General features: G+C 38.7%; 1 protein-coding gene across 18 annotated transcripts in view; it reads left to right on the plus strand.

The window, feature by feature from the left end:
• Positions 1 to 15,897, plus strand: part of LOC134227061 (casein kinase I) — a 263,425-nt gene that overhangs the window by 208,515 nt on the left and 39,013 nt on the right. For all 18 annotated transcript variants that reach the window (XM_062708272.1, XM_062708276.1, XM_062708277.1 and 15 more), the window contains exon 6: positions 7,835 to 7,949. In XM_062708272.1, coding sequence (XP_062564256.1) covers positions 7,835 to 7,949 — 115 coding nt within the window. The remainder of the gene's footprint in view (positions 1 to 7,834; positions 7,950 to 15,897) is intronic.

The following is a 15,897-nucleotide window of genomic DNA, read 5'->3' on the forward strand; positions in this document are numbered from 1 at the left end:
AATCTTGCTCACAAAACAAGAAGTATGCAATGCAAAAGACTCGCGAACATTTGTTTTACCTTTTTCTTGCCTACCTACTACTCGCAGAGAAATCAAAAAAACGAACCCCGAAAAATGCTCGTGAACCTTCGCGAGTCATTCGGGTTAATTTGCTAAAAGTCATAAAACAACATCGGAACTTGTTTCTCACTGATGTTCGAGCAATAACACAGTTGTTTATTGTTATTGTGTTTATGTCAAGACTATCCATTCATTCAAATCTATCCATTATATTCGAAGTAATCACAAGTACTCGCGACCGTGATTTTTACTCCCGAACAAGATACTGCCATGCCTTTTTGTTTTTGCTCTGCCCGTACTCGCGAACAAAGCAAGCGACAGAAAAATGCAGGCAGTAGGATCGCCCGAGTGAGGCATTTTTGGTAGGAGGCTGTCCATATGCCACGCGGACAGGTTTTGACCAGTTTCAGATACCCACCTTCCCCAGCGTGGACAATTGCTCATAATAATTTTTCAAAATTTGTATGGGCCGTGGACATTCACCGTCCCCCCCCCCCCGCTCCCCACGAAACTGTCCTCGTAGTATGTGGACAGCCCCTAGGCCCAATTACACTTTCTTACTCGTGAAGCGAGTATTTCCACCACTGGTCGAGTGTTCAACGATGTGAAGAGTCCCTGCGCATATTGGTCTCACTGTGAAGAACGCCAGATATTCAACAGAAAGATATCGGGACGCTGGTGATAAGCTTTAGCAAACTGAATTGTTGGAAAGCAGCATTTTCAGTAAAAAAGGTACGGTAAAAGACCAGGGAATTACGTTAATTAGTTAAGCGACGGTGCTAGAAATCATGAAGTGCGAGCCCTCCCCAGCTGACCTTGTTGAAGTTCGTAGAAAATGTTGCGGGGGACTTAGAACCTGGGTTAAGGTCCTCGTGCTGCCTGACAATACAAGCAAGATAAAATGAACCGTAACAACCTCCAGTGGCCATTCAAGTCCATAAATATGGATCAAGACAATCATTTCTTGCTTAGAATACGAAAATAAAAATAATAAATCGACGTGCTTTCTAAAATGCGTTTCATGAATGGATCACTTTTACGGATGATCCGGACCTTCCGGAGTACCTCCGCTGGTCACTAATGTCCATGAGAACATGTCACAAGAATTATTTCTTGCTCGGAATACGACAACAAGAAATTTTGAAGAAAAAGAATCGCTCTTACAAGAATGACTTCCATGAAATTGTTGTCACCGTGGACGTCCTCACGTCCTGTGGTGCCGACGTCCACACGCCTCGGCCAGCTCACCTTGGTTGCTTTCTCAGGGTCGGCTTTAGACCTCACGGAAGACAGAACAATCTCCTACTTACCTGCCAACCAGCGGACAACATGCAAGGCCAATTAACTGTGGGAATGCTCTATTTCTTTTAGCAAGAGTAAAAGTTATTAAGAGTTATTCTACGTTTATTAAAGGGGGGGGGGGGGTGGAAATCTAACAATTTTGTTTTTGCCTATTCTTAATAAGCAGCTGTTCGTTGGGGCCCTTTGATGTGTCGATGCGAGGAGGAGAAGGAGAACGATCACATACCTGGTTGCGCACGTGGTACGCAAGTTCGTCATACAATCGGGGCTACGACGATCAGCCGACTCGAAGCCCGCCGGGCTGTGTTCCACACAGCCGACGTACGTTGCTGTAGCTTTGGTGGTCGGCTTGGTTTCCGCCGCTGGCTGTCGGACTTGCTCTCGTTCGTACTGGGGTGCTGGGTTCACCAGTGAGGGGTCGGTCGGTAGACGGCCGTAATAAATGCCACTAACAGGGCTGTTTTCGCCACGCGTTGGTGGCACGGTTGAACGAATTCTGCGAACCGTTAACGGTAGGTTCGGGATTCAGTGTGTCCGGGTGTATTACTATCCGGGGGCACGCCTGGAAGCGGCGGGGCGTGTTCCGGAGCGTCCCGTTGAGTTTACGCGCAGATTTTACGGATTCACTCACTATTGCAATAGTAATCCGGACCTTACACATCGAGCGCGTAACTTGCTCGGAACTAGGGAAGAATTCCCAACTTAATCTCGCACTCAACTAGTCAGTAATTCTCACACCTCGACTTAAAAAAACGACTTAATTGCTTCCAAACCCGGACTCGAATGAACGAGCCTCTCCGAACTCAATCTCCTCCTCCTCATTTTTTCTCATCTCTTCTCTTCTTCCATCGTATTCCTCTCCTTGTCTCGTCCATTCCCGAGCTGCCTCTCTCCGGATTATGTGTTGTTGCATTTCATTTTATCTCTTTAGATAATAGCTTGCGTTTCGCGAGGGGTACAGATTTATTTTTCAGACAAATTTGAATTCAAAATTAATTTCACATTCTCCATTAGATATAGGTTTTTTCCTTGCTTTTTTACAAAATAGGTTTTGTATTCGTAAGATTAACAATAGAGGTAAGATTTAATTTTACTAACAATTCAATGTTTTTATTTATTTTAATTCACAACTTTTGAGTTTTTTTTTTAATTTTTAATTACTGTTCCCAAAATTTGTTGAGCCTTATTTATTGTAACCGAAATCGTCGGTAACAAAATCAATACTTTTACCAATATTCCGGATCTTCTGAAGGACCTTCGGTGTCCACTCAGGCCCGTGAGAATGGGTCACGTCAATAATTTCTTGCTTAGAACACAACGAATTTTGTAAAAATTGCACTATTTTAGAATTAATACCATGAAATGACCACCTCCGGTCTATAAGAAGGCGTCACAACAATTATTTGGTCGGGGTTCAGCGAAACCGCACCTAGCGCCTTTTTGACTGACTTGTGATATTTTGTTCGAAGAACTAAAACGGAAATAAGTTCATATCAGTTCAATCGTAAATTTATTGTTGGTTATAGGGTGGATCTGCTGTTCAAAAACTCGGGCAAGAAAACGGGTATTTTTTTATTGCCGCTTGGTGCGATTTAAGGAAATCTAAGCATTTCTTTGGATATTCCTTTAGAACTTCTTTCTCAAAGTTGTTCAGAATTTCCTTCAAAAGTTCCTTTGCAAACTAAGGAATTATTTTAGAAATTCTTTCGGAAATTCATTTGGAAATTCTTTTAAAAATTCCTCCAGAAAATCCCTCAGGAATTCTTTCGAAAACTCCTCCAGGGATTTCCCCTAGGAATATTTTAGAAAATTCCACCAGGAACTCTTGAACATTCGTGCAGCGATTCGTTTAGAAAATTATTCGAAAGTTCCTTAGATTTCTCCAGAAATTCCTTCGTAAGTTCCCCCAGGAAATTCTATAGTTAAACCATACACAGTTCCTCAAAGGATTTCTATTCTACAATACATTGGAAGAATTTATCCGAAAACTAAATTTTTAACTGTGCTGAAAATTGTATAATTACCTGTCATAAGACGAGTTTGAACAATCCCATTGAATTCCACCACTTAATTGTATCCTGACAGATACGTATTTCGACCTCAACGGTGCTTCAGTGTCTTGTACTTGAGTAGCACCGTAGTAAGATAAGTACCTAGATAAATTATTATACCTACGCATAGGTATAAATAATTTATCTGCGATCATTTTCTTCAAGTCGAGTCAAGGACACTTATTTCTACTGTTGAGGTCGAAATACGTATCTGTCAGATACAATTAGTGGTGGAATTCAATGGGATTGTTCAAACTCGTCTTATGACAGGTGAAAACATTCCACTAAAAAGCTCAAAATAATTTTTCTTATTGTATAATTAAAAAAATTAAATAGTTTTGGATGCAAATCCTAAAGAAATTCCTTAATGAAGGAAGGAGTTTTAGAAGCACTTTACAAAAGAATTTCCAAAAGAAGCGATGAAGGAATTCTAAGAAAGCTCTAATGGAAAATAAGAGTAGAAGCAAATTTGAACAAACATCCCAAGGAAATTTCTAACGAAATCCAAATGAATTCCAAAACGTATTCCCTAACAAAATTTCCGAAAAAAATCATTTTCAAGAAATTCAATTTCCGGAGGAAGCTCTGAATGAATATTCGGAGAATGTTTCAAAGGAGTTCTAGAAGAAGTTCTGAAAGAGTTCCTGAGGAAAATTCATCAAGGAATTTCCGAAGAACCTCCCAGTAAATTTCCCGAGAAATTATTTGAACAAATCGAAACTCGAAAGATTTTCTTAATCAGTTTCCGAAGAAATTCCTGAAACAATTTACGTACGTAGAGGAATTTCTAAAAAAAAATCCTAGAGGAATTTCTAAAGGAATACTTGAAAATCCATATGGAATTTTTTAATGTTTTCCTGACGAAGTTTCCCAAGGAATTCCTGTGGAAAACTATAGAAAAAAAAATAATCTAGAGGAATTTTCGAAAGAATTGATGGATTCACTTCCGAAGGATTTTTTAAAGATTCTTCTTCTTCTTATTGGCATTACATCCCCACACTGGGACAAAGCCGCCTCGCAGCTTAGTGTTTATTAAGCACTTCCACAGTTATTAACTGCGAGTTTTCTAAGCCAAGTTACCATTTTTGCATTCGTATATCATGAGGCTAACACGATGGAACTTTTATGCCCAGGGAAGTCGAGACAATTTCCAAACCGAAAATTGTCTAGACCGGCACCGGGAATCGAACCCAGCCACCCTCAGCATGGTCTTGCTTTGTAGCCGCGCATCTTACCGCACGGCTAAGGAGGGCCCATATTTTTTAAAGATATTCCGGGAATAATTTCCGAAAGAATTCCTGAAGGAAGAATCAAAGGATTTTTTGGAGGAATTGAAGAAACAATTACTGAAGGAATTTCCTATGGAATCCTTGAAGGATTTTTTTGAAGGTATGGTTGAAGAAACGAATTTCGGATTCAATAAACTTCGTATTTAATCCATATTTTGCTAGCTGATCAGCTTTTTCTTGGCTCTTGTAACTTGGAAAAAAAATCATGCAGGGTGGGTGCACCAATTGTCGCCATACATAAGAAGAACTGTTTTTGAAAAATTGGGAAAAGGCATGCGGGTTGACTTTATATATCAAGCGAAATGTTTTAATTCCTGCTCCTTAGAACAGCTGTGAAAACCACAATAAAATTTGTTATAATCCTCAAAATTGATTGAGCCATAATAGGAACGCTTGCACAAGTTGTGGCACTATTCTTAATTTTGGTAACTTATTTGGTAAATCCCATTGTTTTCTTATGGGATTGGCTAAATTGGGACCACTAGTGCGACAAGTGGTGCAAAGGACGTCAAAAATTAAGCAAAATCAATTCTTACAATTTTGCTTTGCTTGTTTTGGAGGAGATCAAAGGGGTTACCCGACTAAAAGGTCATATCAAAATTAAATCAACCTATGTTATTATGTTATACTAAATTTTTATAACAAAATTTGTTAGAAACATGGTGCAGGATGTTGTTAAAATATCTAAATTTCTATCAAAAATTACACTACTGGAAACAAAAAACTATCAAATTTTGTTACAATTTTATCATAAAAATAACATATTTTGTTAGAAATTTATAACAGAATCAGGTACAAAATATATTATTTCTGTGAAGTTGCAAATTTGTACAACTCGTGATAGGTCTCCAGATTGTGATCAACAATCAGAAATTTTTGTTTTTGTCTGAACAAGAATATTTTTCGAGAACATGAAATTAACAACATTACAAATAAGGCAACCTTTGCAAATTATATTTGCGTTGTGATATCCATATGGCTGGAAGACTTTGCTACATCTATTTTAATTGCCTACTGTTGGGCAATTCGGTGTTAAGCATTTTTTAAATCATATTATGATAAAATCCTGTTACAACATTTGAAAGATAATGGCTACTAAGAACAAAATTCTATCAAAATAAGCTATAAATATCACAATATGTTAATATTGTGTTCAGTTTCAGTTATGCTCTCCTAGTCGGGTATCGTATCATATGAATATTTATGCTTTATCAATCTGAACTTGTTTTGTGGTGATTTGATTGGCCATTTCGCATATAAAGCACTAGTGTGACAACCGAGGTGACAACTGATGCTATAGCCACAACTCAATCCTAGAATTAAAAAAAACACATTAATAAAATAAAAAAAAAAAAAACAACTGGAACATCTAGCCTAGTCAATAACTGTGGTAGTGCTTTATCACTGCTTCATAAATTGGCTACTTATCCTGAATTATCTAAATTGTTCGGATCCTAGACGGATGCAAAGATCTGCTTGATATTTCAAGTAGTATTTTACTAGATAACCATACCATACCATTAGCTATATGTATGTATGCCGCCACGCCGGCGGCAACTTAAACAGCAATTTCAAATTTACGAATTTTTATTTCTAACAACAAAAAAATATTATTTATACATCTAGAGAAAAATATTGAAACAGTTACGAAAATCTTTGAATGCAAATTTTGGTTTCTTGACTTGATTAAAAAAACATTTTTCATTGCAAATACCTAGTAGTCGGCGTGATAGAATTTTGATCGGCGGCGGCGCACAGCATTAAACAAAATCCGTGTCAAGATAAAAAGTCAAAAATAATATAGCCCTTCAAAAAAACTTTTTTTTTGGTGACAAAATCTGGTCAAAAGCGTGATAAAAAAATTTGGTTCAACACTGTATCACTTCTCCTACTGTATTCAATTTGACGATCGATCCTCTTCAAATATTACTCGAGGTATAGCGTTCGACTTCCACACAATAGTTATTTTTTGTAATCTTTTTGTTGCAATCGACGGCTATCGAGCGTTATTATTGTCAACGCCCGACCAACCGGCATGACAGACCGAAACAAGAAACGAGGTGATTTGCATTTTTTAATCGTTTCGCCAAAAAAATATGACTACCGCGCTTCAACTGCTGTGCCTCTAATGGGACCGAATGCGGCAAAGCGTCTTGAATTTTATAATTTAATTAAGTTTGCGTTTATTTTTTTTTCTTGCATTTCGTTGCGATGAAATGAGCGACCGAAGCGCTTGAGGTGATTTCATCTTCTACTTGAAAATTTGGGTTGAAAAATGAAATTGGTGTGATTTTCGAATCGTCGTCATAGCTCCAAGTTCGAACCACTCGAAAACCTCATTATACGATAAACTTTTGCAATGAACAAAATCACTCTACTTATTCAAGTAAACGTCGAAAACTTTCTTCCAATCATGTATACTAATAAACGCCATAGAAAAAATATACCCACCAAAATATCATTTATCAAATATTAATATTTCATCATGAGTTATGAAGTTTTATTTCTGAGATACACCGAATCAATTCCTGCCAACCAGAGCTTAATCGAGTTGCATCATCCTACCAAAACCCAATCACAAAGCATCATAAATCATCTATTAACACGTGTCAGATTCTCTTCCGTCGATCGGCTGGCCAGGAACAGAATCGAAGAAATTCGAAACTCACATATCATATCAAATTAACCTTTTTGTGGTTGACCTTCCCCCCATTTCTACGTTTGCTTATCCAACCTTCACTGACCGCCAACCGAACGCAACCGTTTTCGACCATCCATTGGGCATGTCGCATCGCGCTTCCTCGCTTCTTGATTTGTTTACATAACTTCGTGCGATACATTACGTTGTTTATATTCACCATCATACCACCCATCATCGTTTATCTCGCCTCCTTATTCACTTTCTTCTTCTGCCATAGATTGGTACATATGTATATGATTTTCTTCCTATGTGCTATGTTTGTGTGATCTGATCCTATCTTCATTAACATACATCGGACCGGCGCCAAATACACACAACGTCTTTGTGCCAGCAAACAACCAAATTGACCCAAATATCAATCACTAATTGAGTATTCTTTTTCTTGTTTGTTCTTTTCTCTTCTCTCGCGCGGCGCCGCTTCTCTTCCACAGCTCCACAGGATCGAGTATGTGCATAGTCGTCATTTAATTTATAGAGATGTAAAACCAGAAAATTTTCTAATCGGTAGAAGTTCAAATAAACGTGATAAAATTATACATATAATAGGTAAGTACGGCTTTTTAATACATTGTTGAAATTCTTACATTCACTGGATATCTAGTGCAGAGTATTTTCAGTTAAAATATTAGAATTTTTGAAAAGGGTGATATTATTGAAAGAAAATTATTATTTTTATTACTTTATTAGACTTTACTAATAAACTCACATAACAAATCTCTTACACTCAATTTATAAACACAGTTGGGTTTTCCCATTTTGTACGACCATACAGTAAAAAAACTAAAATTAACATCGATGATACGGTTACTATTCACACGGAATAATTTCTACGATTAGCTACTATTAGCACAATGTGATCATACGAATGACAACTAAAACGTATCGATTAGGACGGTGGACGAGAAAAAAAACTATTATTTTTTAGTGTCTAATTGAGAATTTAAAACTTAAAATGTATGATCTTTTTCTATTAGATTTGCGTTGAAGAGTTAATTAAAATCAAAGGAGATATTTGAAAAGTGACTGTGCTTCCAATAGACCGAGAAATTAACACCCTAAAGGATGTATACTTTCAACTTCAACTGGGTCATGCGAAATTTTAAGACAAGGTACATTTTTTTCTAGTTTCGCTTCCACTATGAGTGATGTCCAGATATGTTCCGGATTAGCTTTGTTACTGTCATGGGGGGAGATAATGGGTTAAATGGGCTTGAGAATGGATCAGTTTTTCAAATACTTAGAATGCTTGAGGAACAGGTTGAATGTATCTGAGGGCAAAAAAGCTAAATTATAAGAGTTTTTTTTAACGATTTTGTTATCCGTTGTTCGATATCTCTCGAGGAAGAGTGATGAACCATCATCGATCACAAACGAACCTATAGTATATTGTGGATTTTAGCGCAGCTCTCACAGACCGCTATATCGAATTTGATCACAGGGAGTATGATCTACTTGTAGACAGCAAGCTTATCTCAAAAGTAGGACAATAACGACAAAAGATATTTTAGTTACTAGATAAAGATTGTCACTGTCGTCGCTGTCCGGAACATCTTTTGCTGGCGAGGATAGGGGAGCTAAATGTCAAAGAAGGAAAATCCATACGATTTGACAGCTTGGTACCCAACATGTTCCGTACAGCAGAACAAAGGGAACCGAAGTGACAATCTTTATATAGTAACTAAAATATCTTTTATAACGACCTACCACGGTTGATCAGAGGGTACTGGAACCAAACATAAAACGGAAGGATGGAAGGGTTCGGGTTAAGGACAACTTTAGTAAGACTATGGGGAGTAGTTAAGTCAGCGATAATCATAAATGGGGAATGAAGGTTGGCAACACACCACTACATAAATCCGTATGTTTTGAATGAGTGTTTGTGATATTGCCCGGTGTTACACTAACACAATCACAATTTTCCGAAGGACGGAAAGAGACAGACGACACACCGCCGGTGGTGAATCATTCAAAAAGCTGTTTTCTTTTCAGAACTTTCCTTGAGCCTTAACTTAATGCGAGTTTACGACCAAATTCCTCGGGCTACAGGAATTCAAGCGATCCGTACAGCCATTTTGTCTAATGGGACCAGAGGTGGCAAAGACCCAGGCTTGGATGTTAGAATTTTTATCAACTTCCAGATCTGCTTTGTCCAGTTTAGGTGACCACTGGTATTGTTGGCCATGCTAATTTTCGTCGTGCGATTGCAACGTCAGTGAGTTACATTTCGCAGACGAATCAAATCTTCAGTGAGCGAAGCAATGGTTTCGGATTTGCTTATCTGATGAGCCGTTGGTACGTTTTGTTCGCGAGCCTCATCGAGGTCTTCAAGTATGGCAGGATGTAGCTGGTAGTCGATGTTATCGTACGCACGTCTTTGAACCTGGCTTCAGTCGACTCGGTGATAGCTCCACGGGGATAGAAGGCGCACCGCCGTACCAAGTCATCACCGGTTATTGATCTTGGCGGACGACCGACCTCGAGATATTATTGCTCATGTTGGTGATGCAGATGTCGAGTTTAGCGTAATCTAGGATGGTATTGTGGTCCTTCAACTTGTCGTCGCATCAGAATACGCCAGTCTTGCAAAATGTCGTGACCATCACCAGATGATCAGATATGAAAACAAAAACCACCACGTTTTTAAACGATGTTCTTTACTGACAATCACTGCAAGCGCATCGTGACATGTAGAAGCTGACACGTGAGTACCTTCGGTAAGCGTGACACCCAGATTGACAACCACAAGCTGAGAGCCATAAAGAGCATCAGGTCGGTCAGCTGTCAAAAGTGCAGGTGAGCACCGTTATTGATTGATTTTGTTGTCGTTTGATTGGACTGACGTCGTTTTTAATTGATAAATTGGATAAATCAATAGTTAAATTAAGGGTTCATTCACAAATTACATAACGCTAAAATGGACCTGGGGCTGCCACCCACCCTCTCGTAAGATATTTTGTATGGGAGGGTTCTGAAATTTGTATGGGCCGTATTTGTGAATGGCTCTAACTAAGTTTTTACCAATTTGATCCAGACTATCTTTTGAAAAAGGCCAAATTTTTTATTGATTTTTTCAAATGGATACAATCAAAAAACGACGCATCCTACAAAAAATGTTATATGGGTGACTATCGCAAAATCAGTCAAAGTTTCTAATAAAGATATCGGAAACAATTCAAATTGAGCCCTACACTGAAAAAAAATCAGTTTCAACAGTTTCAAAAATTAAAACTCGATTTGCGAAAAAACGCTTTTTTTGATTTGTATGAAATTGTGTCTCAAGATAGGTGATTATGTTCCCTACCAACCGTCCATACATCGCAAGCTGGGCACTTTGAAGGAAAAAAAGTTTTTCTAAGTTTCTAAGTTGACGGAATCCAGAGGGACGTAGGAGGAAGACGGACTATGTTGTTACTTGTTCGGTGACCTGAGAGACAGCCTATTCCGCAGTTGCAGCGTTGGAAGGGCTGAAATCGTTCGTCATTGAGCCGGGATGACAAGAAATATCATCTCGTCGATCGATTACTGGGGCACGGTTCTTCTTTGGAAGGGACCTGGTGAAAGCCTTTTTGTATATTTCCAAGAACTCCGCTCGCTTTGGACATTCCGTTGTGTTGGCCAGATGTTTGCCCTCACAGTTGGCGTAGCTACCTCCGTCATGTCGCACTGGTTACTAGAATAAGAGTCGCCAGTTGACACACTTATTGCAGCACGAGGTCATGTGGAGATTCCTGGTGTCATATCGATATTTGTAACAGCTTGTGCACTCCCGATCAAGAATGTATAACAAGAGGAGTTATTTATTTCAGAAGAATATAAAATAACAAAAGTCCCTCTAGCCGTAACTTATTTTTACAGAGGCTGATACCTTTATATCAACATTATAACAAACGTTGACATAATTATTAGACCTGTGCGCCGCCGTTTGAAAATTGACCACGCCGACGAATATAACTACGCCGATGGCTATTAAATGCGGTAGGTTAATGGGTTTCGTATATTGTTTTCTAGAACTATATTTTGAATTGCTAGTTATTACCCTAATTGGTATTTCCTGACTTAAATACATATTTTTAGCCGAGCCCAGCCCAGCAAAGTCTATGAATTATGGATACAAAGTGTTTGAAAAATTTTTCTTTGCAAGTGCAACTTGGCCACAAGATTTCTTTCTATTCAACATATTTTCGGCTAAACATAAACATATTCGTTTTAGATACTCTTCAGATATACTCTTAAGCAACTTTTCAGAGAATTTCTGCATTGGAAAATCCATCCGCTGTTCCGCCGGAAATTCCTTCAAAAATTTATTCAAAAATCTTCCAGGGATTCAAACTAGGAAATCCTTCGCCAAATACTTCAGGAATTGCTTTGGAAACTTCTTCGGATACTCAAACAAATCTGGAAAGGAATTTTCCCGAACAGTTCCTGCAGGAATTTTATTCAGAATAGCTTGATGAATTTCTGTGAGAATTCCAGAACGAGCTCCCGGGGAAATTTTCAAATAAATTGCTCCGGGAAATTTATTAAGCGAATTTAGCGAAGTTAATTCCGTAGAAATTCTTGGAGGATTTTTGTGAGAATTCATGGAAATTTTTGTGTTAAAATAGTGATAGGAGCTTTTGGAAGAATTTCCGGAATAATTGCTTCAAGATATGGGGTCGTTCAATAATGACGTCACAGGTTTGGGGGGAAGGAATCGAAGATTTTGTGACAGTAAACGGTTAGAAAAAAAAACAAATATTAGCTACTTATAAGACGAACAGAAGGGGGCTCCAAAAATCTCAAAAAGTAGTGGACGTCATATTTGAATCGCCCCTGATCCTGTGAATTCTTGGAGACTTTTGGACAGATCTTCCGGGAGAAATTCTTAAATAATTTCCAAAGGAAGTCGAGGTGGATTCTCTGAAGAGTTTCCGTAGGAAATCTTGTAGAAATTTCCGGAAGAATTCCTGACAAAAAAAAAATTTCCACAACAATTCCCAGGTTATAGCAATTATAACACTTTTAGTTGCACATGGGTTACAGAAACTTTTGTGCAACATGTGTGCTGCTCGGGTGCACGTTCGTTTTATAAGCGGACGGCAAGGGTTCGAATTCCAGCCGCTCCACCAAAACCCTCGTCAGTCGCCGGATGCAACCCCTTACGGTGGCGCTTTGGGGAACGTGCCTTATCGTCACGGCTGCCTGATGACGATTGACAACTTGTTCTTCTCGGTGGAATTCCTCCAACGTACCTGTATAAATGGCAACCTAACAATGCAATGATCATTGGATTCACGATATGGACAAATATGGATACAATGGACCGGCAACGAAAACAGTAATGAGTAATAGAATCTGTGTGGATTCTGAACTGTTGAACACCACAGTAGATCTCGGCACAGTAGCGGTTAAGTAGCACATAGTGCCTACAAAATAAGGAAAGAAATATACAAAAAAAATCCCAGGGTGTGGGTGGTAGGGGCCTAAGAAGAAATTCAGAGGGCATTTTTGAAGAATTCGCAAGGTAGAGTTCTCCTCAAAATAGTGAAACTATTGAAAACAATCAAATAACTATTGATTTTCAATCAAAACAATTTTTTTTTTCGTTTTCGACTAATTTTAGCGAAGCCAAATAACTTTTTTTCTAGTTAAGAAAATTATTTTGAGCTTTTTAGTGGAATGTCTTCACTTGTCATAAGACGAGTTTGTACAATCCCCTTGAATTTCACCACTTAATTGTACTTTGCCAGATACGTATTTCAACCTCAACAGTAAGGTCGTCTCGTACTTTTTTTTCTAGCATTTTTTGCATCCTATTGAAATCTTTGTCGAGTCAAGTACGAGACACTGACGACCGTACTGTTGAGGTCGAAATATGTATCTGTCAAGATACAATTAAGTTGTGGAATTCAAGGGGATTGTACAAACTCGTCTTAAAACAAGTAGTCAAAGATGCATTTTCATCGAATTATTTATTTATAACACACGTTGTTTTAAATAACAACCATGGATATAATTGAGCTAAAATGTTGATATGCCTTGGCGGTCGGGCTGTGTGACGTCGCGATGCTCAGGCCCGTAGCGCAGCCAATCAATGACAATGAATAGCTTGAGCTTGAGCCACGAGATAGGCCGATGGTTGAAGTAGGTACAACCTGAGACGAGACCTGCAAAGAGGAAAAAATGTAACTTCAGCTGCTGCCATTCAACTGCTGTCACGAACTGTCAGGTGCAACCAGCAGCTTTTTGAGTGAAAGTATTGGTATCCCAAATAAAATATTCCACATCATTTTTGTTTTACCAAGACTTTTCTACTTTAACGAGTATTCCAAACCTTCCGTTTAGCTTGTTAATAATCAGTAATAAACCTGTGTTTTGTTCCCGGTATAAAAATCCTTATGAAAATGAATTAACTATTTCGTGAATTGGATACACTTTTATTGTGCTCAGAAGGGTCCACCTGGGGCTTAGGTGAAACAGTCAAGTAAACAGTTGAAACTCGATGGTCAACTGTGATGAAAAGAAGAACAAGTGTCAAAACAAGAGAAAAGAAGCAGCGTCTTTGCAGGTCTCGTCTCAGGGTACAACAGGTAGAGCTGATTTCGACATTGTCTTATCCGGTCATGGCGAACAATCTCACTACTGTCCGTGAGTTATAACTCTCAGGTTATAACCCACAGTAGCCACAGTCCTCTTACTCGACAACAGGGTCTTCCTTTTTATATATCGTGGAGACGTACGGGAACGAGCAAAAAAAAGGAGAATAAAACACACATGAAAAACGCTTACGATACGCCAGCTCAGTAAAAAAAGAAATCCGTTGAAATGCCGAATCCTTAAATTACTACACCTAACCAGCGGTTGTTAGATTTTCTAACAATTCTGAATAAGAGCCTGTCAAAATCTGTATAAGAACTGGAAAAGCCCAGTTCTTATACAAGTTTTGGTAAGTTTTCATACAGAATTGGGTGGACGCCTTTTTTAACTTTGATATATTTTCTCTTAATTAAAATTATGTCCTACCGGCCTTCGAAAGGTCAAGGGGGATAATAAAAAAAAGAAATAAAATTTAAAAAATCAAAAAACTCCTCGGATTTGTTAAAGTATGTTTTGAAAATCCAAAAAATTATTCCAATTTTTGTTGTTGCCTTCTCAAAATATTATTTTTGGGCAAAAATTGCAAGGGGGATACAAAATTGTTTTTTAATATTTGTATCGGCCTGAATAAAATGATCACAAATTAAAACGAATAACATAGGGGGAATGACGGCTTTGGCAGGTTTTGTTCTATTATTGGCAGGGGGTTTTTTATGACTGACTAGGCTCAAATTTGGCCTAAACATTCTTTGCAAATCAAAGAATATTGTGGCCAAATTTCATAAAAATCGGTCGACAAAAACCCCCCTGCCAATAATAGAACAAAACCTGCCAAAGCCGTCTTTCCCCCTATACCATTTCGCTTTCGGTCATAACCGTGCTCGAGACTACAATGTAAATGGTACGGGTTGAACCAAAAACATAGATATAGGCTGTTTAAAGAATTAGAATTTGTCTCATATTGTCGCAATCGCAACATTCAAACAAAATCATTTATTGTCTCCCTTATATGTGTCATGTTCTCGATCGGAGCTGTGGTATAGGCATTACGAGTGCCATACTACAATCTGCTCTCAATATGTTTTCACATGGTTTGTAATGTCTGCCTGTCTGCCATCGTATCTCAGTTTTCTTATCAGATGTCGAAATCCTAAAACCCCATCTGAACTCCATCGAAGCATACAAGATTGTCTCAACAGAAAAGCATAGCAATTTCAACATCATACAACTTTTCGATTTGATAAATTTTAGTAACAGGGACTACTACCTAAGCATGAGTTTTCATGTTTACAATTCCGTATTACTTGTGGAGCGTATCAGCTCAATTCGATTTCGATTTTCCCTTTGTCAATTCGATTAACCAAACGCTGGATGCACTGGTCTATCTCAAGTGCTATCTTTCAGACGGTGCATCCCCCACGGATAACGCACTGACTCACCCATCGATTGTACGAAACGTCACTGCTTCGATTATACAAACGGCATCCACCCGAACGTGTTCCACACGTAGCGAAGCTACACATTCGACGAACCGATATACCACCCCCTTCAGTGCGCATGTGTCCGTAGAATCACACCACCTCAAACCAGAACGTGAAGCTATTTTCCAACATAGCTATCTACCACCCCACTGGCGGCTGCTGGTAGACCCATCTTCATTCATCGTGTGCAGTGCATAAACAAGCAGCATAAAATGAGAATCTCTCTTATGTGGTAGACTCTCGCAGCAATCTATTTTTAGACCCGGCTCATTCATACGACTGCGCATACGCACACTACCGCTGTGCAACGTTGGCTTTCGTAGTCGCAGTTGCCGGTTTGATCATCTCTCCTCCAGCTGCTGCTGCTTGCTGCTGCCAAAACGGCGGAACGCGAGGAAAACGAATGAACTTGTTTTGAATCGAGTGAACCGTTCGAG

This window comes from Armigeres subalbatus, chromosome 3 (genome assembly GCF_024139115.2).
Source record: "Armigeres subalbatus isolate Guangzhou_Male chromosome 3, GZ_Asu_2, whole genome shotgun sequence".
NCBI classification, from domain to species: domain Eukaryota; kingdom Metazoa; phylum Arthropoda; class Insecta; order Diptera; family Culicidae; genus Armigeres; species Armigeres subalbatus.